The sequence below is a fragment of the Podarcis filfolensis genome (assembly GCF_964270895.1).
Source record: "Podarcis filfolensis genome assembly, chromosome: 16".
Classification (NCBI taxonomy): domain Eukaryota; kingdom Metazoa; phylum Chordata; class Lepidosauria; order Squamata; family Lacertidae; genus Podarcis; species Podarcis filfolensis.
Window position 1 is genome coordinate 37,094,940 of NC_139620.1, and position 26,953 is coordinate 37,121,892.

At 47.4% G+C, this 26,953-nt stretch overlaps 2 protein-coding genes across 4 annotated transcripts in view; both read right to left on the reverse strand.

Annotated features, from left to right (window-relative positions):
* CFAP251 (cilia and flagella associated protein 251) overlaps window positions 1-14,838 on the reverse strand; it is a 42,146-nt gene extending 27,308 nt beyond the window's left edge. The window contains exons 1-9 of one of the 3 annotated variants that reach the window (XM_083589806.1): window positions 14,684-14,838; window positions 13,379-13,728; window positions 11,248-11,790; window positions 8,036-8,176; window positions 6,795-6,904; window positions 6,469-6,577; window positions 5,797-5,877; window positions 4,627-4,704; window positions 1,976-2,020 (exon numbers count right to left, since the gene is read on the reverse strand). In XM_083589806.1, coding sequence (XP_083445932.1) covers window positions 1,976-2,020; window positions 4,627-4,704; window positions 5,797-5,877; window positions 6,469-6,577; window positions 6,795-6,904; window positions 8,036-8,176; window positions 11,248-11,790; window positions 13,379-13,672 — 1,401 coding nt within the window. In that variant the 5' untranslated portion in view covers window positions 13,673-13,728; window positions 14,684-14,838. The other 2 variants (XM_083589807.1, XM_083589808.1) reach the window with 2 other exon arrangements.
* A 2,975-nt stretch (window positions 14,839-17,813) lies between these two features.
* Window positions 17,814-25,500, reverse strand: PSMD9 (proteasome 26S subunit, non-ATPase 9). The gene is made up of 6 exons (XM_083590686.1): window positions 25,249-25,500; window positions 24,574-24,676; window positions 21,845-22,038; window positions 20,801-20,902; window positions 19,515-19,603; window positions 17,814-18,175 (listed from the first exon to the last, which is right to left on the reverse strand). Exons 1-6 carry the CDS (start codon window positions 25,369-25,371, stop codon window positions 18,148-18,150), a joined length of 639 nt encoding a protein of 212 aa, XP_083446812.1. The 5' UTR covers window positions 25,372-25,500; the 3' UTR covers window positions 17,814-18,147.
* Window positions 25,501-26,953: the final 1,453 nt, after the last annotated feature.

Genomic DNA, 26,953 nt, shown 5'->3' on the forward strand with positions numbered 1-26,953 from the left:
TGGGGACTGAAGGAGAACCATGTAGGCCACCTCAAGCCAAGACATTTTGGCACTTGGGCTGAGCCACAAAAGGAAACACACACACACACACCCCCGCCGGCAGGGAACAAGGGGCGAGTGAAGCTCTCCTTTGGGAACAAGGGTAGGAGGAGACCAGCAATGCCTCCTATTTGCCAAGAGGCTGCTGAGAAGGTGGCAGATCCGCCCTTCGAAGCATGTGGCGCAGCCATCGCTGCCACTGTGTCGGCGGCAGCGGGCGACATGTTCCTTTGAGGCCAGATCAGCTGCCCCTGTGAATCCTGCCACCTGAGGCAGCAGCCTCACCTTGCCTCATGGATGAGCTGGACTTGCTTTGATCTCTTTGGAGGAAAAGGTGGGATAGAAATGCAGTTAATAAATAATAAATAAATAGTGACTCAAGGTTATGAAAATGGAGGGAGGGGAGAGAACTTTCTGTGTTCTATGTTCCTTATTAATCTCCGGGTTCTCAGCAGCACAAAGCCCTTTGTTCCCACTGCACAAAATGTGTTGAGCTGCCGGTTCAGAATGTTATGTACAGTATTGAGGTTCTCACCCTGGCCACCAGGGGTATTGTGTATATAGTTTTCACTCAGGTCCATGTCAGTTACTTTAGGCGGGAAACCCTGGGTTGTTGTTGTTACAATGTGATAGCCTATAAAAACAGGCTGGCTGAGCTGTTCAGTTCAGTTCAGTTCCAGCTTACTTATAAAGAACTACTTGGAGAAATCTCTGTGTCGTCTGCTATGTCCACCCACTACTCCTCAGCCTCTGCAGGCCCAAGGTGTTCAAGACGGCCCAAGTTTTGATCGTGCCACTAGCAGTCCAGGCAGCGCCGTGGGACGTGCTAAAGGAGAAGCTTAAAAACCACTGCGCTTCAAAGCCATCCAAAATTGCTGACCACCATGCATTCTACCACCAGGACCAGGCACAGGGTGAGAACTTCAATACATAACACAAAATATACTCTGGAGCACAACTGTAGAGCATTTTTGCCCTCCTCTGCTCTCCGCAAACCCAGCCAAGCCCCTCATAATCCATTTGCCGCTGCTTGGCTGGGAAGGCTGATGGGCAGAGCGCGCAGCACGCCAGTCTCAAGATCTGTAGAAGGCCCTCCCATCAGATGTCAAGGGAATAAACAACTATCCGACTTTTAGAAGACATCTGAAGGCATCCCTGTTTAGGGAACTTTTTAATGTTTGAAGTTTTATTCTGCTTTTAATGTTCTGTTGAAACCCGCCCAGAGTGGCTGGGGAAACGCAGCCAAATGGGTGGGGTAGAAATAAATTAAATAAATTATTATTATTATTATTATTATTATTATTATTATTATTATTATTATTTCTTTCAGCAATTACACATTCAAAACAGAATGAGTCAAATGACATGAACACAAGCAGCAGGGCTGGAAGGGACGACATACCCTCCAGTTTAAAGGTTTGCTTTCAGCTTAATTGCACCATCAAGGTACTAACAGGCAAGTCTTTAAACTGTTTACAACACTGGCCTTGGACTGGAGATAGCCAGGGTCAGCCAATTGTGTGAATTGGCCTCTGGGTGTCTAGCCATGGTGAGTTTGCACACAGATTGTCTGGTCACCTGTTTTTGCTGAAGGACTTTGGATTTGCTTGCTGCAGAACCATAACACAAAACATAGGAGCCAACTCCTAGGGGCTGTGGTCCCTTTGCCTCCCCATAATATATTTGAGCCCCACCCCCAGTTGATGGGTGGTGCTGAGGAGGAGGAGCAACAACAGATGCCACTGCGTGCTTGCCCACTGGCTCTCTGCCTGGCAAGCAAGCAGGGGGCACCATGCGAAAGAAGAAGACAACGACGGGCAGCAGTTGGCAACCACAGTGGTGGCGACATAGAGGAAGAGTAGGAGGGCGCCTTGCCCAAAGGCCCTCCAAAGGCGTCAGTTCTGTACATTCCTAAGGTGATCAATGCAATACTCACTTTATCTGTCAGGGGCGGAGCATGGTAGTGCAAGATGTCGGCATTCTAAGAAGACATGAAGGAAAAAACAGAATCAAATCTCAGACACCACCAAGGCCTGTCTCCCACGCCTCCACTTCACTGTGAGCCACCCATTTCCAGTAAGCTTATTATTCTGAGAACCTTCTAACATCATTTTCTTCTTTCCTCCCCATCACTTTTTCCTTTCATGCCATTTCTTTATACAGTGGTGCCCCGCAAGACGAATGCCTCGCAAGACGGAAAACCCACTAGACGAAAGGGTTTTCCGTTTTGTTTTGTTTTTTTAAAAGATATTTATTGAAATTTTCAAAAAATATAAAAATAAAGAAAAAACAGAAAAAACACACATATAATTTGCATTCCTTACTTTCAATAACATATTTCCCTGACTTCCCCACACCTCCCCTTCTTGTATTCCAATTCAATTTTTAATTCAGCAAGTTCTTATCCCCAAATTTTACCTTATTATATTTAATTCATTTTAGTTAACCAATTTTAACATAAACCTCAGTCTTTATACGTCAGTACTTATTCTTAATATCTTTTTCTAAGATCGACCCCAATTCCCTTTCACGAGTTCCCCATTTTGATATAAGTAGCAAAACAAAATACAAAAAAAACCCAAAGTATAATTGTACACCCTTTGGATTCCCAAAGCCCCACTCCCCGCCTTTCCCGGTTTCGAGCTCCAACAAATGTCCATCAGTCTATCTGCTGTCAGCCTGGTGACCTCACGTCCGAGGCTCTTAATTCTCTCTCAATTCCTCTCTGCCGGTTTTTTTGATAGTCCTTTATATTAAACACCAAATCTCAGAGAAGCTCTGTCCCAATAAGGTCCATGTTTCTTCCAGCCAGACCTCCATATTTAAAAGTGTAGTCCAAATCTTGTTTCTTACTTCTTTTAAGTCCAAATGTCCCAGAAACTCCAGCTTCCACTTTAGTCAAGTTTGTAATCCATAAGTCTTCAGATCTCCACATGAGGAGATCTCTCCATTCCTCATTCTTCCATTCAAACCAGATTTTCATAATCTCATTCTTCTTTTCCTTTATATCCATCTTAGCAGGCCTCTGGCTCTCCTTAATCATCTGCAGCATTATAGCTCCTCCTTCCTTTCCCTCTAAATCGTCATATATCTCTTTCCCCACTTTCTCAAATTTCTCAGATTTCTTTTCTTGTTCAGCTGCAAAGATTTTTAGTTCAGTTACAAAAACTTTTTGTTCAGATACAAAGACTTGAATCAAGTCCCTTCCAGATTCAGCAAGTTTATTTACTGTTTCATTCAATGTTGTGACATTTGTAGCCAAAACATTGCTTTGTTCTTGTAACTTTCCCAGGAGAAGGAAAGTCCTCTCCAGTTCAGTCAGTATTTTTCCACTTGCAGCCATTCTTGTAATGTCCCAGAGCCCCCTCTAGAGGAGTTCTGGTTACTTAGTATTCCTTTCAGTTCCAATCCAAAAGTCAAATTAACTTTTTCTCTTTATTTTCAACAATTTATTACCTGAATGTAACAAATATAACCAGCAAAGGCAACAGAAACAAAGTTCTCTTTTTTCCCCAGCTTTGACAGCTAGTTTGACAGCTGTCAAAATCTTCTATGTCTCTTCAACAGGCTCTCTCACAGATCGCTCCCGGGTCCTGGGGGGGGGGGTGACAGTTCCACTCTCAAAATTAACTCTTATCCTCCAGCAAATTCACTTATACTGCCAAAACGTGAAATTAATTACTTTTATCCTCTCAAGAAGAAGGTGTTCTCTCAACCTTAGTTATCTAGTCCTTGCTTTAAGATGTTTACAAGACGGGGAGACGGACTTCCTCTTTGCGCCTTCCCCGCTCGTGCCAAATCCAAAAAAGAAATTTTAAATCCAATTTCCGTATTACTCACGGGTTGTTACTTTTAGTCCAAATGTTCAAAGGAAGAAGTCAGCGCTCTCCGACCATGGCATGCGGCTTCACTCCATAGGGGAAGCAGTCGACTCACAGCACCGCGCCGCTCCCCGTCCCCCGTTCCGAAGCCTTTAAAAAGGCTCCTTCGCGGGTCGGGGGGGCGCAAATGGTGCCCGCCGAGTCACCAAGTCCACAGGCTTCAGCGCCTGTGGTTTCTGAGGGTCCCCGTGTCGCCGCCGCGGCAGGACCCGTCCCCTACTGAGCAGATTCCCTCCGGAGCTCGGAGGGAATCCGCCATTAGTTGATCGCGCTAACCCGGAAGTCCGAAAGGGTTTTCCGTTTTGGAGGTGCTTCGCAAAACGAATTTCCTATGGGCTTGCTTCGCAAGACGAAAATGTCTTGCGAGTTCCTGCGGGGTTTTTTTCCTTTTCCCCCCCTTTCTCCCAAGCCGCTAAGCCGCTTATCAGCTGATCCGCTAAGCCGCTAAGCCGCTTATCAGCTGATCCGCTAAGCCGCTAATCAGCTGATCCGCTAAGCTGCTTAACAGCTGAACCTGGGACCTTCTGCGTGCCGGCACTACCCAGGCCAAAGGCACCCTTGAACCTTGTCTGGGATTTCCAGGAGGCTGAATTCTGACCATTTCTGTGTTGGAGCTGTGCAGTCATAAAACAGAAAACACCTACATCCCCCGTGGATTTATTACCAGCTACAACAACATACAGCAGACATTTTTATTCCAACTTACCCATATGTAGAAGATGACTTGAATTTTACTGTTGCTGACCAGCTCATTATGGTCTCGGGAATTAAAGGCAATGTAATTCTGGAAAATGAACAAGCTCAGAGGTGACAGCAGTAGCAGAATGACACTTTAGCTCAGGGGTCAACAAACTTTTTCAGCAGGAGGCCGGTCCACTGTCCCTCAAACCTTGTGAGGGACCGGACTATATTTTTTGGGGGGAATGAACAAATTCCTATGCCCCACAAACAACCCAGAGATGCATTTTAAATAAAAGGACACATTCTACTCATAAAAATACGCTGATTCCCAGACTGTCCGCAGGCTGGATTTAGAAGGCAACTGGGCTGGATCCGGCCCCCAGGCCTTAGTTTGCCTACCCATGCTTTAGTTCATGGCACTTATAATTTCTTCTCATTTGGAAGCCTACATAGAGTTTGACCCCTAAGTCGACCTTCCTCAAATGGATGCCTCCCTCCAGATGTCTCAAACCCCACGACCGTGTGGTCAATGGGCAGGGATGATGGGAGTTGTAGTCCAGAACATCCAGAGAGCTCCAGGTTGGGAAAGGCTGCTTTAATGAAATCTGATGCCTAAGTATTAACTAAGAGTCAGTTCACACACTTTTTTTCTGCTACACTGATGAATTGTTGTTGTGTCTACAGGTAAGGATTCACAGAATCAATATAGTGTGTGCACGCACACAAATGTCCACATCTATCTCACCAGTCACACATACGTGGTGCTTTAAAAAAGAATGAGAAAAGCCTGTGTGATGCAGTGAATGGAGCATTTGGAATGGCTAGACCTGGGCTCAAATCCCCAGGTACTCAGGCAGCGGCCAGAGGCATGTCACAGCCTGGCCTATCTCACAGGCTGACGAGAAGGTAAAGAGGGCGGGGGATCCAATGTACCTTGCCTACAGCTCTGTGGAGGGAAGGCTGAATACAAAGTAAGTAAGCAAGGAGGATGAAGGAGTCATCTAAGAGATCCTAAGAACAGCTTCACCACCACAAACAGGATACCACGGCAGGATTGCTCAGTTGCTCTTAGATGAAATGCTTTTACTTTGTTTTTGCTTTTAAATTGTGGATGTGGGCTCCCTGGAGGGGAAGGGGTGGGATATAAATCCAATCCACCCACCCATCAATAAAACAAACCAAACTCATGTCTCACCTGGAAGCCAAACTGCGGCTGGATTTCTGCGCTGCAGACAGGCTTTGTCTCAGGCGAGGTCCACCTCCATATGCAAACTTTCTGATGTGATGAAGAAAGCGTGATTATGGACAGGAGTGAGGTTACACTTTGTCTCAAAGACCTGCACTGACTGCCCATTTGTTAGGTCTCTGAGGCCCTTAACAGCTTGGGACCAGTTTGTTTGAAGGATTGCCTCACCCCCAAAGGGTGTATACTTGTTCTAATACCACCCCCAGTGCTTTTTTTTCCAGAAAAAAAGGTGCCAGAACACACTCCCTTAGAAGACCCACCCCGGAGCCCCACTGGAGGAGAAAGAGGGGTGCGAGGGGAACGTACCGCCCCTGGCAGCGTGATCCCGGTGGGGTGCCATTGTGGCTGCCCGCCCCTGCAGGTGGTGCGCCACGCCCCCAGGACGCGCGCCAGCTCCACCCCCGCCTGGTCTCCGCCTCCCCCCGGTGCCGAAGCATGAAGCTCCACCATTGCAGAGCCCAAAGAGTCCATGTTCTGGGAAATCCTGACTGCTTATAGCCCATTAAACAAAACTGTTCATGCCCTCCCCTCCCACCATCGAGAGTGCCCCCCTCACTTCTCTCCTTCACGAATTCGAGGCACCCTAGTTAGAGGATTCAGCACAGGAAATGCTTCCTTTACCTGCACTTCCCCAGCCCCGATGGTAGCCAGAAACTTGGAATCATGCGAAATTGCGATGGCGCAGACTCCGCCCTCTGGATGGCTGTCAAATATGGTGTGCACAGGAATCCTAGAGAACACAGCACACACTGAACGCTCTGAAACTGAAGCAGGTTCACTTCTGCCCTGGTGGGACAGATGCAGCCGAGACCTTGGCTTTATGGCTGCCCAATTACCCACCAAGTTTTAAGAGTCGCGACACCAACACTAGTGGCAGCTAAGGCCAATGCGGGAGAGGTCTAACGCAGAAATAAATGGTTAGCAAACCTCCTCCACCAGATGCTTACGCAGAGTATCCATCCCAAACAGTCACCATGCTCTGGGGGCCCCTGTCAGCTGTTGCTATCCACCTTCGGTCTTCACTTATGCAGATGCAGGAAATGCAGTCTGTGTGTCCCTGGAAAGTCAAAGGAAGAGAGCGAGCCCTGCAGAGGCAGCTCATGGGAAATCTCACTCAGGCCGGTATGCTAAATGTTGGACCGTTTTTTTATTGGGGACATAATCTTGTGGGTAACCTGCCAAGGAATGCATCTCAATGGGGCCACTGCCAATGGCAGGTGCATACTTAGGGCAGCACACCCGGTTTCCCTACATGGGACACAGGGGGGCCTTTCCAAAGCCTAGTAAGCGCTGTACTTTGGGACGGAGGCGTGAGGGCTCTGACAGGGTCCTGGAGTCCTTACCCCAGCCTAGTTAGTGCTTGCCCAGCTTTGGGAAGGCAGCGTGAGAGCTGCAGGCCACAAATTTTGGCCTCAAACAGACCACCATATGACCAAGGTCCTTCCCTGCCAATGGCCAGCAGCACCAGAGGGAAACATGCTCAGGATTAAGTCGTCTACAGTCAAACCCTCCACCCTTCAGTTTTCATCATGGCGACTTCAGATTACAGTTCTCTCTGTTAGGCAAGATGTGCCGCCACCAAGCAGGCAGGTGGTAGGGCAAAGCGGCTGAAACAAGAAGAGCAAACAGGAAAAACCCTTCTGACACAGGACCTTTTTCGCCTGTGGTACAGGGCAAGATGGCACCCCATCCAGTTTCATGTGCAGAAGCTGACCAGACAGAAGCGCTGGCAGAAGGGAAACCTCCTCCGCCGTGCTTGAGGGCAGCATACTAGCGGAAGGAACCTAGTATAGGGCAGCAGGGGAGTGGTGTTGGGATGATGGAGAGCTCTGTGTGTGCCCTGAAATCTGCCCAGCTGCTGCCCTGAGGGGTACCACAAGATGGCTGCCCTAACAGCCATCGTGGAACCACGTCTCAGCTGCCCGTTTGGTGAGCTTCTGTGCGAAGAACGGGATGGGGCGCCATCTTGTTCTGTGCCTCAGGCAGAAAAATCTGTCAAGTTGGCAGAGCAAAAACAAAACAGGCCACATGCCACACTCAGCTCTGTCCTCCAGCACCAGGTCACCGCTCCTCCTCCCTCCTGCCATCTGCCTCTGCGGCCTGAAGCCGCCTCCTCATTTGGCGTGATGGGAGGAGGAGAGGAGAGAACAAATGGGTTCTCCAGCACCGGTACAGAACTGACCCGTACCTGGAGGAGATATTGCCTGTTCCTGAGGACATCATGGATCACGGCCGTGTGAGAGGAGACGTATAAGATCACTCGGTAGTCTTCATCAAGCAGGTTGAAAACCGGGAGTTCGCTGTTATAGCCAAAGACCCAAGACAAACTCTGAAAGAGAAAGCCAGAGCGGGGAGGCTCTGCTTAGTAAAAAAAAATACACAAACACACCCCAACATCAACATTTTTTACTGATATAAGCCCAACAGCACAACTGGTGCAAGTAATGAGTCCCGAGGAAGCATCATGGAGGGTCTGGTCAGAGCAGGACAGCGATGGGGGGGGGGGCGCTGAAGGAGCTACCTGTTGGCAACTCTGGGGAGGGGGAGCGGCTGTGCCAGGGAGAGTGGCGGGGCAGAGGGAGGGAGTTACAAATGATGAGTCAGATCACATCATACAGCAGCAATATGCTAAGTGTTCCTGTCGTAAAGCGTGCACAGCAGTAAGTGGAAAGTGTGGAAAGGCCCCCACCCCCACCCCGGCGGCAATCAAAAACATATTGTGACCACAAATGCCATAAATTAAATTTGCATGCAACCATGAATTTTGTGCCCTTCCAGACTTTGTTTTTTGGTCTGGGTGTCTTCTGCAACAACATTTACATTGTGGAATAAATGTGGTAGAATAATGTAATGACAACGTAGCTTATGTAATTTACATAATTAATTGTGTAAATTAAGTTATTTCACTACAGCAGAAAACGATACAAATAGAGTAAGCCCGTAACTTACACGGGGGTTACATTCCGGGGATCACACCTAAAGCAAAACCGTGTATAGACAAAACACACTGACTGCGATGGGGGGTGGGATTGCCAAAGATTTCCCCCCTGCACACTCACCACCTTTCCGCCCCCTTTTTAATTTTGCCAAGTGCATAAAGCTGAATGTGCACAAGTTACATGTGCTTCCATTGCGAGTGTACTCTGACGTCATTTTTGGCAGTGGAACAGAAACTGGGGGGGGGGGGGGGAGATGCAGGACAGAATGGAGAAAAATGCCTCCTTACATCCCATCACAGAGCTGCCCTGAGACCATCACAAGCACAAACCATCATGAATGCACAACTTTAAAATGTCTAGATGGGACCTTGAATGAAACTGATGTTTGACTGGGTGACTCCCAATAACGCTTGGACAGTACAATCAGAATTTTTTGGGCCAATTAATTGTTATCGGTTTTCAGAAATGTTCAGTACAGCCGGATCTTACAATGGGGTATGTTCTGGGTGTGGTGCATATATGCAAAAATGCAAACCAGTGTGGTGTAGTGGTTAAGAGCGGTGGACTCGTAATTTGGTGAACTGGGTTCGCTTCCCCGTTCCTCCACATGCAGCTGCTGGGTGACCTTGGGCTAGTCACACTTCTCTGAAGTATCTCAGCCTCACTCACCTCACAGAGTGTTTGTTGTGGGGGAGGAAGGGATACCTTCGGGTAGTGATAAGGCTGGATATCAAATCCTAACTCCTTCTGAAATATACTCAGAGTCGCAAAGTGATTTCATGCTCTTTATTCAGCTCATAGTGGTGAGGAGGAATGAATGAAAGTCCCCTCAAGGTATCTGCTTTATATACATTATTTACACAATGGGCTGCACATGATTGGCTAATTCCGGAATTCTACTGTAAGCCAATCAGGTTGTGGATTCACTTCTATCTGGAGCATGATTGGGTGGTTCCTGCCAACCAATCATACTGCTGCATTGTTCTAGGACCAATCAGACTGCTGCATTCTGAATCCTATTGTTCTAGGACCAATCAGACTGCTGCCTTTTGGATCCTGTTGTTCTAGGACCAATCAGACTGCTGCAGTTTGGATCCTATTCAACTCAGTACATAACAGCAGCACAGCTGTTTAGAGCAAGGGTCAGCAAACTTTTTCAGCAGGGGGCCAGTCCACTGTCCCTCAGACCTTGTAGGGGGCCAGGCTATATTTTAGACAAAAAAAATGAACAAATTCCTATGCCCCACAAATAACCCAGAGATGCATTTTAAATAAAAGCACATATTCTACTCATGTAAAAACACACTGATTCCCGGACTGTCCACGGGCTGGATTTAGAAGGCGACTGGGCCGGATCCGGCCCCCGGGCCTTAGTCTGCCTACCCATGGTTTAGAGCGTTGGATTTTGATAGCTGCCCTATACTGAGTCACATCACTGCTTCCTACCTTTCTTTTCCAGAGCTGGCATGCCACAAGGGCCTTGTCTCCCAAGCAAAACAGAGAGCTTTTACTGGGCAAGGCCCACTCAGCCTGCCGGCTTGGCAATGCTCTCACGAGATCTCACAAGGCTGCCCGAGTTTCCACAAGATCTTATTGTGCAAACATCCCCACAGTTCCACAGATGGCACAATGAGATGGCCTGTCCCAGTAAGCAGGACAGAGAGCTTAAAAGCTCTTTTCGCACAGTGAAAACCCTGCCTTCATTTAATTTGTGGAATTCAAACTGACCAGCCTTCAATCACGCATGCGTGAAGTCGCACAAGTTTCATGTGCATAAAATGTGATTGTCTTTTACTGTGTAATAAATGAAAATCTGCCCTTATTCCCTTATGGGGGACATAAGAGCCCTTTGTAGGTTCTCCATCGGTCGGAGAAAAGAACAGAGGCCAACCAGAGAATATTGAGAAGCAAAGCAGCTAGTAAGGCTGATCTTTATGGAACTGTTGCAACAGGGTGCTCCCCTCACACGCAGGAAAGGAGGAGGACCCAGAACCCAGGTGTGCCCGCCCTTATATAAACATTTTAAATCGCCCGCCCTGGAGTTCAAGACCAGCCCCAGAAACATCATACATACATCATAGAAAGGGTGGTCTACAGCAGAAATCTGAGTGCATTGTATATCTCTTGTCGTTGTTTATCTCCTGTCTGGCAGGTTACCTGTTAATGCTTACTTGACTGGATACCCTGGGGAGCCTGTCCAGTCTTTTGTAGTGACAAATAGTTCCTGAGTCAGGTCACAGGCTCACCTTATTCATACACAGATATACCCTTAAGACAGGTTTTGTGAATAAAAAGACAATGGGGAGGCTTTTCTATTTTCCTTTGACCTTGCAGAGAAAACATTTGGTCAGTTTGGGAGCCAAAATGGCTCCAGGACTGCCCTCCTGTGCTGCCTCATACATTTATGTACGTGTTTGCCTGGCAAATCCATGATCATTTTATATATATATATAATACTCACAAGTGGGTGCGCCGAGAGTGGCCTGCTGGTCTCCTCTAATGTCATGCCAGGGAGGGCCGAAGAGACAGCGGACTCCTCCTGCCCCTCTGCGGGAGTCAGGCTGCTGGCTGCAGTCGGTGCTTGGGAAGGGCCACTCTCTCCTTGGGCTGTTTTCACCTCCGTTTCCCGGCTGGCCCTTTCATCCTCGCTTGAGGGCCCTGTGCCTCCAAGGGCAGCGTTGACTTCGTGGCTCACCTCGGCCTCGGCCTTTGTGGCCGGACTGCCAGGCCCACCACTGCTTGCGGAGCTTGCAGCTTGTCCCGAGGCAAGGGGCTCTCTGAAGCTCACTGCTGCCTCTCTGGGGCTCCCAGCTTCCTCTCTCCTGGCAACACTCTGGGTGCGCATGAGGCCACGTCCCTCCTCTGCACCAGGAGCAGGACCTGTACCTTGGTCATCTGCTACTGCTGCTTCCCTGGCGGGGGACTCCTGAGTCTTTTTGCTGCTGGTCTCGTCTTCTGGGACTCTAGGCTCTTCCTCCACTGAAGGCTGCTTAGCTGCTATTTCCTAAGAGGCAAAACAAAGTTTTGGGTTGAACACTCTGCTTTGCAGAGGAGAGTTCTCAATTTAAATTGTCAGAGAGGGCTGTTCTCTCTTTGAAACCAAGTCCAGAAAAGAGGCAAAAGAATGGAGAGGCCACAGCTCTTGACACTGACCATCAGAAGTTCCCTGGCTAGATTTCCACACTATCATGAGATGTTTCATATTCCTAGTATTATCATCATTGCTACTACTACCAGAAGTGGCCCAGGTGCCACATAATGCTCGTTTCGCAGTTTTAAGGATCGATCTTTGGAACTCCCTGGCTATTGACCGCAGGCAGATGCCTTCACTGTACTCTTTTCAACAATTTTCTTTAGCGAAGTCTGTTCAGACATGTAGAATGATGACACGTGTTTTTATTTGCTTTTAGATTATCACTGATTTTTAAAAATGTTTTAGCTGTTTTTATTGATTATTTTATTGTTTTATTCCTTTTGAAAACCACTTTGAGGAGTTTTTTTGCAATCAAGGGGTATAATCATATGACATAAATAGATAATAAATAAATAAATAAATAAATAAATGTTAGCAGAGTACAAATGTTACGATAAACAGGTAAGTATATAATAGGTCCACGGGGGGGAACCAATAATATATACATACAAATGCATGAAAATGGACTAATAATTCATTCTAATTTGTATTTCTATTTAAGTTATGGCAATCATTGCTAAATCTGCACTTAAAGGTAAAGGGATCCCTGACCATTAGGTCCAGTCACGAACGACTCTGAGGTTGCAGCGCTCATCTCACTTTACTGGCCGAGGGAGCTGGCGTACAGCTTCCGGGTCATGTGGCCAGCATGACTAAGCAGCTTTTGGCTAAGCCAGAGCAGCGCACGGAAACACCATTTACCTTCCCGCCGGAGCGGTACCTATTTATCTACTTGCACTTTGACGTGCTTTCGAACTGCTAGGTTGGCAGGAGCTGGGACCGAGCAACGGGAGCTCACCCCTTCGCGGGGATTTGAACCGCCAACTTTCTGATTGGCAAGTCCTAGTCTCTGTGGTTTAACCCACACCACTACCCATGTCCCTAAATCTGCACTTACGCACTTATAAACAGGCACTTGCAAGTTCAATGCAAATTGCCATCCACTTTGGTCTCCTTGCCTGCCTATGAATAAGCAACAATATCCCTCTCAGGAAAGCACCTTCACAAAGCCAAAGTTTTGAAAAAGAGTGGGGAGAGGGTGTGTCCAGCTGTGAAGATCTTTGCAGGTTATACATTTTCAGTTTGCTTTAAGTGCTTGCAAAAATTGAATAGTTTATCAATTTCATGTGTAGGAGCCCAAACTGCAAAGCCCTGAATCTCTGCTCCCTGGTGTTCACCCGGCAATACTCCAAAAACTTCCAGGCCTATCAATACTTTCATGAGAACTAGAAACATGATGTTTTTATTATTAATCTTTCAAAATGAAAAGTGAGCTTCCTAGGACGCTGCATGCTGTGTGCCCAACTGCAGAACAAAGAGCCCCGTGTCTTTGGTCCACTGGGGCACCTCTGCTGATTTATGGGACTCACCATGACAAATGCTTTGTGTGAATACTTACACCAGGTGAACTGGTGGCAGCAGTGTCATTGGAAGTTTCCAGTAGGGTTGGAGAGCTGCTGGTTTCTGCTGGGAGAACATCTTGGAAGGCCTGCACTGGTGCCTCTCTGTCAAAAGTGACTTCCATGGGTTCTGCTGAAAATTGGGGCTGCGGACTGGGCTGGCTCTGAAGGCTTGGTTCCGAGTCCATAGCAGCACCCACAACCTCCATCTCTTCTCTTGGCGCCTCAGTCGCTTCCTCCGATCCTTTTGTTCCCTGAGAAGGGGGTTCCGTTTCATTCGTGTCTTCCTCCATCTCCAAGGAACTTTACCGGAAACAAGCAGTCTTGTGCCCAGTGCGACTCAGGAACTCTTAAGAAACAAATAAATAAATAAGTGCAGTTTTGAACAGCGCAATCTACCATATTGGTTCTCAGTGGTGCCCATTTGTATCCAAACACAAATAACAACTTGTTCCTTGGTGTCACAAACCTCCATGCAAAGTTTGGCCATCATCTCTTTAAGAGGTGTCCATAGGGACAGAGAACAGAAAAACGACTTTGTAAAATATACAGTACATGTAGTATATATAATTATGAAGCAAGCACCCGAGATTGCCCACTAATGAGGAAAAAAATACTCCAGACTGCTCTTACGTCTTTCAAATTCTAGGCAACAATCTTAGCCCCACTTACCAAGGAGAGCAGAGTGCAGAGAGAGCCAGTGTGGCACAGTGGCGAAGAGCGCCAGACTAGAACCCGGGAGGGTAAAAAAGGACCCTTGACAGTTAAGTCCAGTTGTGACCGACTCTGGGGTTGCAGTGCTCATCTCGCTTTACTGGCCGAGGGAGCCGGCGTACAGCTTCTGGGTCATGTGGCCAGCATGACTAAGCCGCTTCTGGCGAACCAGAGCAGCGCATGGAAATGCCGTTTACCTTCCCGCCGGAGCGGTACCTATTTATCTACTTGCATTTTGTGCTTTCGAACTGCTAGGTTGGCAGGAGCAGGGACCGAGCAACGGGAGCTCACCCTGTCGCGGGGATTTGAACCGCCGACCTTCTGATCGGCAAGCCCAAGAGGTTCTGTGGTTTAGACCACAGCGCCACCCACCAGGGTTCAAATCCCCCACTTGGGCACCACTTTGCCCACAGAGTGAGGGCCTCGGGCCAGCCCTTGCCTCTCGGCCTACCCTACCTCGCAGGGTTGTTGTGGTGGGGGATTGGAGATGGGGGGGAGAACCACCCCGTGCAGGGATCCCCTTGAGCTCCTTGGGGAGAAAAGGGAGGGGCGCGAATATGCAACGCAGTAGAGGCAGCAGAAAGGCCTACCTCTTCCCCTGCCCCTTTGCAACAGACCCCCAGGAGCCCCGGGCCTCGTCAGCCGCCGCGTAGCTGCTCCTGCGGGACCGGCAGCTGTTTGGCTTCCTCCCCTTGTTGCCATAGCGACCGGCGGCAGCCTGGGCCCTTTCCTTTCGCCGGCGCGCGGGAGTTGACGGGCGGGGCTATGCAAATTAAAGACCAATGGCGGTCCGAGAAAAGAAGGAGGGCGGAGCTTAACATTTCCCCTTTCAGAGGCTGCGCGAGCAGAGAAGCAGCCAGGTGCGCTTTGCAGAGCGCGGGAAGCGCCGCTCGCGCCTGGCAGGTGCGCCCTTGGCAGCGCACAGGTGCTCGCCCGCACCTGGAAGGCGGCGGGAAAGGGGTCCTGGGTACTGAGAGGGGACGTGGGCGCTGCTCCGCTTTGTGCGAGGGCTGAAAGTCCGCTCTCTTTTCTGCAGGGGGGGCAACTTGAATAAAATACTTGGGGGGAGCCCAAGGTGAGCCCGGCCCACATAATCTAGTGGCAATGCCCATCCACTTTCGGGGGGCGAAGACCCCTCGGGCCCTGGGATTTGGATCCTATGGGGCCAGACTTCTCGCAACACCTCCTCCGCTTTCCTGCTTTTCCTTTTTTTTTAAATAATATTTTCATTCATTTTAACATATAAATTATAAAATGTACCACAGAACTTATCACTTATACAATCTTTTTGGACTTCCATCAGCACCTCTGATGATCCACCGTTTTAACCACTTCTTATGCATTTTTTAACTTTACATTGCCTTTACGTCTCTTAACAAGTCATCCTCCCCCTTATCCATTTTTACAATACTTCTAATAATACTCACAAAACTTCTTGCAACCCTACAAACGTCGTCTGTTCTTCACAATTACTTTTCAAATAGTCCATAAATTTACTCCAGTCTTCCGTGAATTTCTGGTCTCGCCAGTTTCAAATCCTTCCTGTTAGTTTATCTACTTAGTTTATCTTTCCAGCTTTTCCAGGCTTCGAAGGGCGTTGCTATTCCAGATGTGGGTGCAGCTGGACGGGACGCCTCCAGCTTGAGCCTCTTACTATGCTATGCTGCTTGTTTCTTACCTTTAGTTCACAAACATGCATCCGTTGAAGGTTGTTTTTTATTACCTTCTTTTCTGTCACGAGTCTGATTTCCTTGAGAATTCTTCCCTGTTCTACTTTGTTTATTAGCATATACACATCCACAATCACGGAGGGCATCTTCTCCACTTTTGCCATTTTTCCGCATTTTTGAAATACTTCTGCTTTCTGCCTATACACAGCTCCCTTGGCCCATGATACGAAAGTTCTATATCAGGGGTGTCAAACTCAAATTCATCGGGGGCCGCATCAGCAGTTTGGTCATCCCTCAAAGGGCCGGTTGTATCTGTAGGACTTACAGTACAGGAGAGAAGGTTTCAGGCAGCCGTTGGATCTGTCACATCACAGGATGGCATGCGCTCAATATAAAAACAAGTGGAGGTTTCCTGAATGCATGTAAAGTGGAGGTTTCGTGTGTAGAACGGCCGGCGCCGCTAGAGGGCAGACGTTCTCTGGCTTGTAGGCTGCCGCGCATGCGCTGAAGAGGCAGCTTTCTTGTGTCAAAAAAAAAAAAGCGAGAATAAAAGGTGAAGGCTGGCGGCCGGCGGCGGCGGCTACACGGGCCACATGACGAGGTCTGGCGGGCCGGATTCGGCCCACGGGCCTTTTGTTTGACACCCATGTTCTATATGGTTATCTAATTTTATTGTCTGTGTGACAAGTTTTATTTTCTTCTTCAATAATCTTACCTGTTTTTTTCTACCCGTTGGCATGTCACTCTGCTTTGAACTAGTCTGGCATCTTGAAGAGAAGCTCAAGGCTTTTCTCCCATGTGTCTTTATTCTCATCCATAATTTTCATTTTGAATAGTTTCACCACACCATAATTTTTCTTTATTACACTTCACAATATTTATATACTGCATGACAAAAGACACTCTACTTTACCCTGGTCTTGGGTACTTGAGATTATATAATGTCCCACTTTAGCTGTCATTTTAATTTTATATGGTTTTTGTATTTCCTATTGTTCTCCCCTGCTGTTGGATCTTCTGAAGGCAGGTAATTAATTAATTAATTAATTAATTAATTAATTAATTATCCTTCTACTGCAGACCCCAGCTCCTTGACCTAATTTCAACCATCATTTGGAGGACATGATGGTTCTTCCCTCAGAAACCTGACTGGACTAGCAGTTAATTCTTTCTTCAGTTCTGGTGACAGGATAGTGCCCTCTGCACCCGAGTCAGCCCAGGGCAGCCCATGTGACATTTACATCTCTGTCCTCCAACAGATAAGGTGGCCATTTTTATTTTTATTTTACAAAATAATGTCTGAAGGGCTGTTCTGAGGGAATTCAGTCAGTCATTCTCTCTCTCTCACTCTCTCACACCCACACACACACACCCAAAATGGAAGTGTGCAGCATTTAAGAAACCTTTAAAAACAATGCAGAACAGTCATTAAAAGGCACCCTCTAGATGCAGAACAGCTTGGTCCCAGTCTGGTTAAAAAATAAAAATAAAAGCCCAAGAAAGAGAGCAGGACCTTGAAGCTGCCCTTCCTTCAGCAGTGAGCTCCTGGAACGCAAACTAAACAGGCACACAGGCTATCAGGCCACATACTTTCTCACAGAGATGGTTTGTATTTGTCTATATAAATTAGAACAGTTGGGTTGTGTCCACTGCTAGTTAGAGCCTCTGCAGAGACTTTTCCAAGTATGCCTTTGTGCACAGGGCTATACTGCTAGTTACTCTAGGAGCAAAGAAAGCTGCTTTATACCAAGGGAGACCACCTTTGGTCCATCTAGCTCAGTATTGGTTACAATGGCTGCAGCAGCAGCTCTTGGGGGTTTCAGGCAGGGGTCTCTCCCAGCCCTACCTGGAGATGTCAGGAAGTGCACTTGGGACCGTGCTCTGCCACTGAGCTTATGTCGCTTCCCCATCTAAGCTGGAACATGCAGCCTATTTTTAAAACTTTATTCAAAATGACCTGATAATACAAAGTCCAACATGAATTAACATTCCAGGTCTGACAACAGATATGCGACAGTAAACAAAAAAGAAAATGGAAAGACACCATGAGTACTGGTGTAAAACTTTTATTGGCAAATTCCCAAGCAAACCAAAATGTCACAGAATTAAGTCATCCAATTCTGTAAGAAAGCCACAAGCTCCCCTTTCCAACTTTTATTTACAACAGGGGCAAACACCATAAGAGGAGGACTAACTAATCCTTTAAATCCTTTAAACTCTTTCAAAACAGCATCTGTGTGTCAGATTCAAACCCCTTTTGACAGCCAACACCAAAGCCTCAGCGCTCGTCTTTCCACATCCTGGCTTCTTCGGGTAGATGTTAAGGGGCTCAAACCCAGGTTGAGATGCCATCAAGTACTTTGGAGCTTTCTCACTGAAAAACATCATCTTTGCAGAGGGACTATATTGCAACTTGGGGGAAAGAAAAGAGAAAGATATGAGACCTTCTGCAATTCTAATATTTTGATTATAAGAAATCTCAGAGGATCATACTTCTCATAGACTTGCACTTTTTATTTGAGGAAGGGTTGTAACCCACAAGAGCATCTGCTTGACAGTTGCACAAGTAAAATGAGCAAGTTGGACAAGTAAAATGGTTGGCAAGGCTAGTCAAGAACTGCAGATTCTCATTAAAAACCGGGGGGAGGGGTTATTTCCCCAAAACAAGGGCAGGGAAGGAAAGAAGTGCAACACCCATTCTAGATCCTGGACTGGCCAGGACACCAGACCCCTCAGGACTCTCCCTGAGAAGGGGGCTGCCAGCAATTGGACAAAAAACCTGGGAAATTCATGCAAGAGGCAGCCACCAGATTGTCCAGAAACAGGCTGCGCAAAAACTCCTACACCCTGGGCCAACCTGATGCTCTTCAGACCTTTTGGACTACAACTCCCATCAGCTCTTGCCCGCACAGGTGGGAGTTTTAGTCCCAAACACCTGGAGGGCATCAGGTTGACCTGGAGGGCTACCCTCCTGCTACATGCAGAACCCAGCTTTCTGCACACAATGGCCAAGAATGGTCAGAAGCTCCTTGTGCTTGCAGGATGCAATTTTAGCTTGCCTGGAGAAGGAGACACAGACACAAACAGCTGCTTCATTGGGGGAGGAGTCTCCCTGGGTATGAACCTCTAGAGCAGGTGGGGAGGGGAAGCTGTAGCGCTCAGGACGCTGCTGGACTCTAGTTCCCACCCGCCCCAAATCAGCCATGTTGGCAGGGGTGATGGCAACTGGGAGCCCAACAGCCCTTCTGAAAGGCAGGAGTATTCTCCCTCACTCAGTTATTTACATCCCACCATTATCTCAAGCTTGAATTCACCAAGATAAGGAATGTCAGAATAGCAAAAAAATTTCAGACACTGAAAAACAGCATTATGAAATGCACAGTATTTGTCTGCCCCTTAGCTGCCAAAGGCCCGTCTGAACAGGAAGCCTAAGCCTAACCAAGCAGGAGCCAGGTTAGCCTCTCTGTGGAGGGAAGGCCCTCTCTCTCATTCACCAGCAACATGTGAAGGCTCTTGGCACCTGGGCAGGATTGTACAGGTAGGCACATGTGTCACAGGGGAGGGGGAGGAGGAGGGCCCTCTCCCAACATGTTCCCCTTAGTGCAGCCAAACATCAATGCACAGGGAAGGGAGAGGCAGAGATTCCAATCATTACTGGCCACCGAGTTCAGAACTGAGGTTACAAGTGTGACGCAGGACCGGCTACAAAGGTGTTGATGTCAGTTCTGCCTTTGATTTTTGGATTGCTTACCCCAGAAGCCCTTTTCCACTCCAGCGTTTCGGGGTGAGCCCCAAATGAAGCTTCTCACCATTGCGGATCACGGTCACACTTAACGGCTGCTGCAGGGGGCAGAAAATAAACAAGAGAGTCCTCACTGCACCCAAGACACTTTTCATAACTGTCTGAATATGTTGTGGAATGACCAAGGGAGCTGTAGGTGCAAGGAGGGAGGGGAGGCCCCCACGTCTTCCGTGCCTCATTGCTGAGCTTATGGCACAGCCAAAAGTGGGGACTTATTAATGTCAGGTAGGGGCCCTAGCCATATCATTTTAGACACCTGCTAAAAGACCTTGATTGGGGAAGCCTACCTAGACATGTCATTTTATAACAGTACTTGTTTTTAAGTTTCTTTCTCTTCTTTTAATGGTATTTTTAATAAATATTTAGCTCTACTTTTCTTTGTCTCTTCTGATTAAGAAGCAAGTAAACTTGATTAGATAAAAACATCAAATGACTCTGTGTCATACAAATACACACGCAAATCAACAAATCATACAGCCACAGAAGTAAAGGGCAAGGGAATTTATAGGATTTAAAGTTCTGAGTCACTTGGTGTTACATTTCACGTTACTGACTGATCACAGAACCTTTACTCAAAGGCTTCTAAAACCACTGCTTTCTCAGTTTAAATGGCATTTAAGTTTTAAAAGGCTTTTTAATAACGTGTTCAGGTGGGGTTAGATTTATAGAATTTAAAATTCAAAAAGAAGAAAAAAACATAAAAACACACAGACACACACACACAAATTAACCAGCCACAGAAGTAAAGGACAATGGACACCACTCCCCATGCATCCTGGTAGACTTGCTTGGGACACCAATGTCTATGATTAGTCAGACTGTGGTGCCTTCCTAGGTGGGAACTGTGTCACTGGTGCCTCCAGGCTGGGCTACAGATTCACAGCAAGTGCTGGTGCTGTTTTCCACCAACAGGTCATCACTGAAGGGTTGACTCCAAAGGGAATAAACCCCTTGATTCAGTGTTCAAAGGAGGAGTAGCATGGAAGCCCCTTTTTAGTTTGGCGCCAGAAAGTAGGTGTGACACAAGTGCTTTAAGGAGGATGGCAGCTATCAGTCTCCTGCCCTGTTGCAGCATCAGCGGGTGACTTCAGGCAAGTGTCGCTCTGCACATGCTCCATACTGTGGCTTGGTTTGCCTTCTACCTGGTCACTGATACTGGCAGGCTCTGTGAGCATTTGTGGGGATGAAGGCGAGACCCCATTTCAGACATGCAGGGAGGGGGGAAAGCTGCTCACCCCTTCACTGTGTTGGACCACAGTGGCGATATTCTGCAGCGACTGGAAGTTGTGAGTGTTGACGGAGCCAAACTCGACGATCTCGTCGTCAACTTGCAACCCCTTCAGAGAGAACCAAAGAACACATTATACACCCTGGTTTCCCCTTGGGAAGCCAAAGTCAGTACCTGGTACTTTAGCATTGTTCTACCACAGAGCCTAGGACTTGCCAATCAGAAGGTTGGCGGTTCGAATCCCCGTGACAGGGTGAGCTCCCATTGCTCGGTCCCAGCTCCTGCCAACCCAGCAGTTCAAAAGCACATCAAAGTGCAAGTAGATAAATAGCTCTGGCGGGAAGGTAAACGGCGTTTCCGTGCGCTGCTCTGGTTCCCCAGAAGCGGCTTAGTCATGCTGGCCACATGACCCAGAAGCTGTACGCCGGCTCCCTTGGCCAATAAAGCGAGATGAGCGCCCCAGAGTCGGTCGCGACTGGACCTAATGGTCAGGGGTCCCTTTACCTTTACCTTTTTAAGTTTGGCAGGGGACCGCCCAAACCTTAGAAATTTAAAAACAGCAAGATTATGATTATTTGGGATACAAAAAGAGAAATACAAACTGCAGACACCTGAAATCCTGTGCACGGCTCAGCAGGGATTATGGCCGGGGGGGGCGGGGGAGCTGGTAGCAGTGTCATATCCCAAATGAAAATGGCTGAGTAACAGGTGGAGAGGGGCAACGTGACAGGTGTAAATAAAATTATACATGGTGTGGACACATTTTCTCCTTTCTCATCATGCCAGGACCCAGTGGGATCATCCAATGAAGTTGGGGATGAAAGATTCATGGCAGACAAAAGGAAGGACTTCTTCACACAGCAGTGAAGAGCTAAATTACAAATAAGATGTGATAAAGTCCCCCAGCTTGGATAGTTTCCAAAGCAGATTAGACAAATTCACCGAGGATGGTAAGGCTATCAATGGCTACTGGCCCAAAGCAGCAGGGTTCCACTTCGCCAAATAACAAACCCACAGAGGTCTGGACGGGTGAGAGAGATGCAATACTTGCCGAGAAGCTCGCTGGAGACCCCTGCGTGACAGCATTCACCCTGGCAAAAGGCTGGGGCAACACCTGACTCTGGCTCCTGGCTTCGGCTCGCGCTTCCGCCTCATCCTTTTCGCGCTTCTCCTTCTCCCGGGCGTGGAGCTGGTGCAGAGCCTGTTCCACCTGGTGCATCAAGGCTTTGTGATCATTCTGCAAACCTGAAAGCAGGGGGAAGCGCCTGTAAGCCCAAGATGTATTTGCACAGAAAGCTGTTCTCTGAGTTATTATGGTTCTTTAAGCAACGCCATCAACACACATGCGCTTGGGGATGAACAGGCATGAGGGGTCCCTGGCAGGAAATGGAGGGGAGGGGAGGAAATGGAAGAATAGGCAACGATTTCAAGTTGGCTTGAAATCTGTACTGAGGCTTCGGTACAATAATGTACAGTACAGGAATGAAAAGGATGAAAGGAGAAATGGCAGAGTGATCTCAGCAAATGGTCTACAAGCAACAATCACAGAATTGTTGAGCTGGAAGGGACTCAAAGGGTCCATATAGTCCAACATCCTGAAATGCAGGAATCACAGCTAAAGACCCTCTAGCAGAAGGCCACCCAACCTTTGCTTCAAAACCACCACTGGTGGCTGGCCAACCACTTTCGAAGGGAATCCATTCCACTGCTGAACAGCCTTCACCACCAAGAAAGTTATTCCTAATGATTACTTAGAATTTCATTTCTTGTAATTTGAATCCATTGGTTTGGTCCTGCCCTCTGCAGCAGCAGAAAACAAGCTTGCACACTCCATATAAATAATAATAATAATAATAATAATAATAATAATAATAATAATAATGATGATGATGTATCTAAGCCACCAACAAATCTATAAAATACTGCTGCTTAGAGATTTTTTTTGGTGCACAGTGAGGAACAAACATGATAAAATATTAATCATTTGTTATATATGATAACAAAATAATATTTAACTCAAAAAATGGGAACAAAATTACTTGAACTATACATCTGATCAGAGAACAGCTGGATTCTCCTAAGATAGGAAGCTGCCTCGTACCAAATCTGTTCTGGGTCCATCTGGCTCAGTACTGCCTACACCGACTGGCAGCAGCTCTCCAGGGAATCTTTCCTGGTCACAGGCCCACCTGGAAACGCTGCCACAACGGGAAGCTGGGATCTTCAGCATGCAGAGCGGATACTCTCCCATGGACACATGGTCTTTCCTTCAAGGTTATGCAAATGTTCACATGCTTCCCAAATTCATGTGATTTATTTTATTGCATTAATCAAGTGGAAGGACAAAGACCTGGGCCACATGCTGATGCCCCAGCCTCCCATTGCCAAGCCTACAAAACCCCTTTCCCTGTGGCTTTGAGGATATTGCCCACAGCGCTTTGAATCCTATCTTCACAGCAGTGTTAGAAATTAGCCAGGTGCCAGGCGTGTTTTACCACTGCTGGGGCTCCAACAGTGACCCTGTGGAGATCTCTGGATGCCAGGTTGGCAACTGACATTTCCAACTGGCTGGCCCCTCCAGCTTTCTTAAGCAGAACAGCTGATTTATTGCATTTATATCTCACCTTTTTCTCCAAGGAGTACATGGTTCACCCCCTATTAAGCAGGTAAATAAACATGGGGAGAGCAAAATCTCACCTAGAGAAGGATATGAAATATTTTCCTTGAAACTTGATTTTGTTTTATTCTGGATTATATGGTGTTTTAATGTGTTGTAAACTGCTGTTGTTTTAATGTGTTGTAAACTCTTTAAAATATCAAGCAGTATAGAATTTAAATTAACAACAACAATAGCAACAGCAATAAATGGCCTCGTTAAAAGAGGCGCCTAGACAATTAGTTATGGCAACTGCAACCCAAGTGTCGTTTGGCAATTAGCTTATATATCTGAGTTTCTAACATGGCTTCATGGTGACTGGGACTAGGTTACTTCTTATTTCAATCAATGAAAAGTGGATTTATTTATTTCATAAAACTTATATACCACTTGATTGTAAAAAAAACCTTTACACATTAGATGCTCTACATATTAGACCTTATCTGCACTTGTACCAGAATTACAACATTATCCACAGGTTGCTGATCATAGGCTTCTTATTATAGAACCCCAGGGCTGGGTGACATATCGTCCAAAACCGGTTTGAAGTCCATATCGTGATATTGGTTTCGTAATTTTTGACCTGGCAATATATCATGAATCATTCTCTCTGTGTGTATGTGCTATGCAAAAATCACAATGTGGGGAAAACTGTGAAGTCAGCCAATGCTCCTCTCGTTTCTGCAGCCACTGTTAACTCTTGCCAGCTCAGCTCTTCCCCGCCTCATGCAGGGGACAGCGAACAGAAGAGCAGGCGCCGGCAAAAATCATGATACAGGAAAAAACATGAACCAACCGAGGCCACTGCATAGCTCCATCCTTATTTCAGACACTGTGATATATTGGTATATCACAATGTTTAGCTGGCGATATGTCACAATGCTGAAAAGCAGATATTGTCCAGCCATATAGAACACCCTACCCCATTAATATTTTCCTTTCAGATTGTTGGGCAAGCCAAACCTTAAGCCCCTCTGAACTCATGTGTTGTGGCTGCAATCCCAAGCACTGAATGCTACCTGAGAGTAAGCCCCACTGAAAACAGTGCAGCTGACTACCAAGTAAACATACCCAAGTAAACGTACCCGGGCTGCAAATCAATTAAATTGTGGACTGTTGCTTACAGATGATGTTGTGCCTTGCCGTCCGGACTTGATAGACATCCACATCAGCACGTGGATAACCTTCAACATCCACAAGCGGTTCGTTCATCCCGACACCTTTTTGCTGCAGCATATAAAGAAAAAACACAATTACCCCTTTGAGACCTTTTCCCCAATAGGGCATATAATGCATTAGATTAAAATCCTACACCTGTCTACTCAGAAGTAAGTTCTATTGAGTTCAATGAGACTTCCAGATAGGTATAGCATTGCTATTAACAGAGATCTTAGTTTGCAAGTTTATTATTATTAATAATAATAATAATATTCATACTGCCTTTTATCCGTAGGCCTCAGGGTAGTACACAAGATTAAAATACAAGATCAAAACACATAATAAAAACAAGAGGGGACCACGGTAGCATTAAAGGACACCAAGCGCTGCAACCGCTGCAATGTTACAGGTACCCTCATGGAACCATCGGGTTGGAAGGGACCCCGAGGGTCATCCATCCCAACCCCCGGGAATGCAGGAGGGAAACACAACGGCGTGCAGAGGGCAGGGCGGCAAATTCACCAGGGCCGTGAGGGCGAGGCCACGACGTCGCAGCAGCTCCCCGGGTCGCCCTAGGACCGCGGGGCTGCTGCTGCTGCTGCCGAGACCCCAAGGCGCCCGGCCCGGGAGTTGCTACTCACGTCCTCCAGGACTCCGTAATAGGCTCGGATCTGGGCCTCCAGCTCGTCTTTCTTCCGCAGCAGCAGCTGGACGTCGCTGACGGAGATGCCCTTGGGCTCCGGAGCCTCGTCCTGCGCCGACATCCCGGGAGGAGGGAGAAGCGCGGCTCCGCCAACGAGGCCCGGCCAGGGGCGCCTCTCCAGACGCGACAGCAGCCACGGCGCGCCGGAGGAGCCGAAACAGCCTCGTCACGGCCGGGCTGGGGGGCGGGGCCTCTGCAGGAAGAGGCGGGGTTTGCGCGTGACGGCGAGGGGCGGTTCACACGTGACGGCCGCAGCGTCCGGCCGGGGAAGGCTCTGTGCACGTGTGAAGAGGGCCCGGGAAGGTGGGTGCTTCCCCGCCTCCTGAACCCCGCCCCCATGTCGAAGCGAGGTGGCTTTATATAGACACGTGTCATGCGCCGGCGAACCAGGAGGTCCCGGGCCTGGGGGGGGGGTATCCTCTGCCCGTCATCAAGGGGTTCTCAAACTTTTCTCTCTGGACCACACTTTCAAAATAAAAATTTGCTCTCGCCACACCAAATTTTTTATTGGTAAGAAATACATTGAGAAACAATTACAGATAGGTAGCCGTGTTGGTCTGCCATAGTCAAAACAAAATTTTTTTTTCCTTCCAGTAGCACCTTAAAGACCAACTAAGTTAGTTCTTGGTATGAGCTTTCGTGTGCATGCACACTTCTTCAGATACACATGCACACGAAAGCTCATACCAAGAACTAACTTAGTTGGTCTTTAAGGTGCTACTGGAAGGAAAAAAAAAATTGTATTGAGAAACAAAAAACTGTTGGCAGTGATTGTTCTATATAATATGGAACACGACTACTTTATAATATGATCATGGGACATTCACATGAGTGTAGCCAGGATTTATGGGGTTTGAGGGGGGGCAGAACCTCAGTTAAGTTTTTCCATTTACAGTGGTACCTCGGGTTACATACACTTCAGGTTACAGACTCCGCTAACCCAGAAATAGTACCTCGGGTTAAGAACTTTGCTTCAGGATGAGAACAGAAATCGCGCAGCGGCAGCAGGAGGCCCCATTAGCTAAAGTGGTGCTTCAGGTTAAGAACAGTTTCAGGTTAAGTACGGACCTCCGGAATGAATTAAGTACTTAACCCGAGGTACCACTGTATACAAATTCAAAGAGAGGTGTGAGCTTGCTTTTGCCAGGTACAGTGGTACCTCGGGTTACATACGCTTCAGGTTACAGTCTCTGCTAACCCAGAAATATTACCTCGGGTTAAGAACTTTGCCTCAGGATGAGAACAGAAATTGTGTGACTGCGGTGCTGCAGCAGCGGGAGGCCTCATTAGCTAAAGTGGTGCTTCAGGTTAAGAACAGTTTCAGGTTAAGAACAGACCTCTGGAATGAATTAAGTACGTAACCAGAGGTACCGCTGTAATCTCATTTATATTAGGTCTAATTTGAGATAAGCTAACTCATCAACGCAAAGAAACGTCTCTCTTCTCTGACCTTCCCTGTTCACAACAAAAGGTTGTGGAGAACTGTAGAAGAACAGCCAGGGCTCTTGCTCTCATCTTGAAAAGATCTACCCTCCCAGCGGAAACCGCTGCTCTAACAGGAAGCCCAAAAGGAAGAGCTGAGCTCCAGAGCCCTTGTCCCTTTTGTTGTTTTTTTTTATAATAAATTTTTATTGGTTTTACAA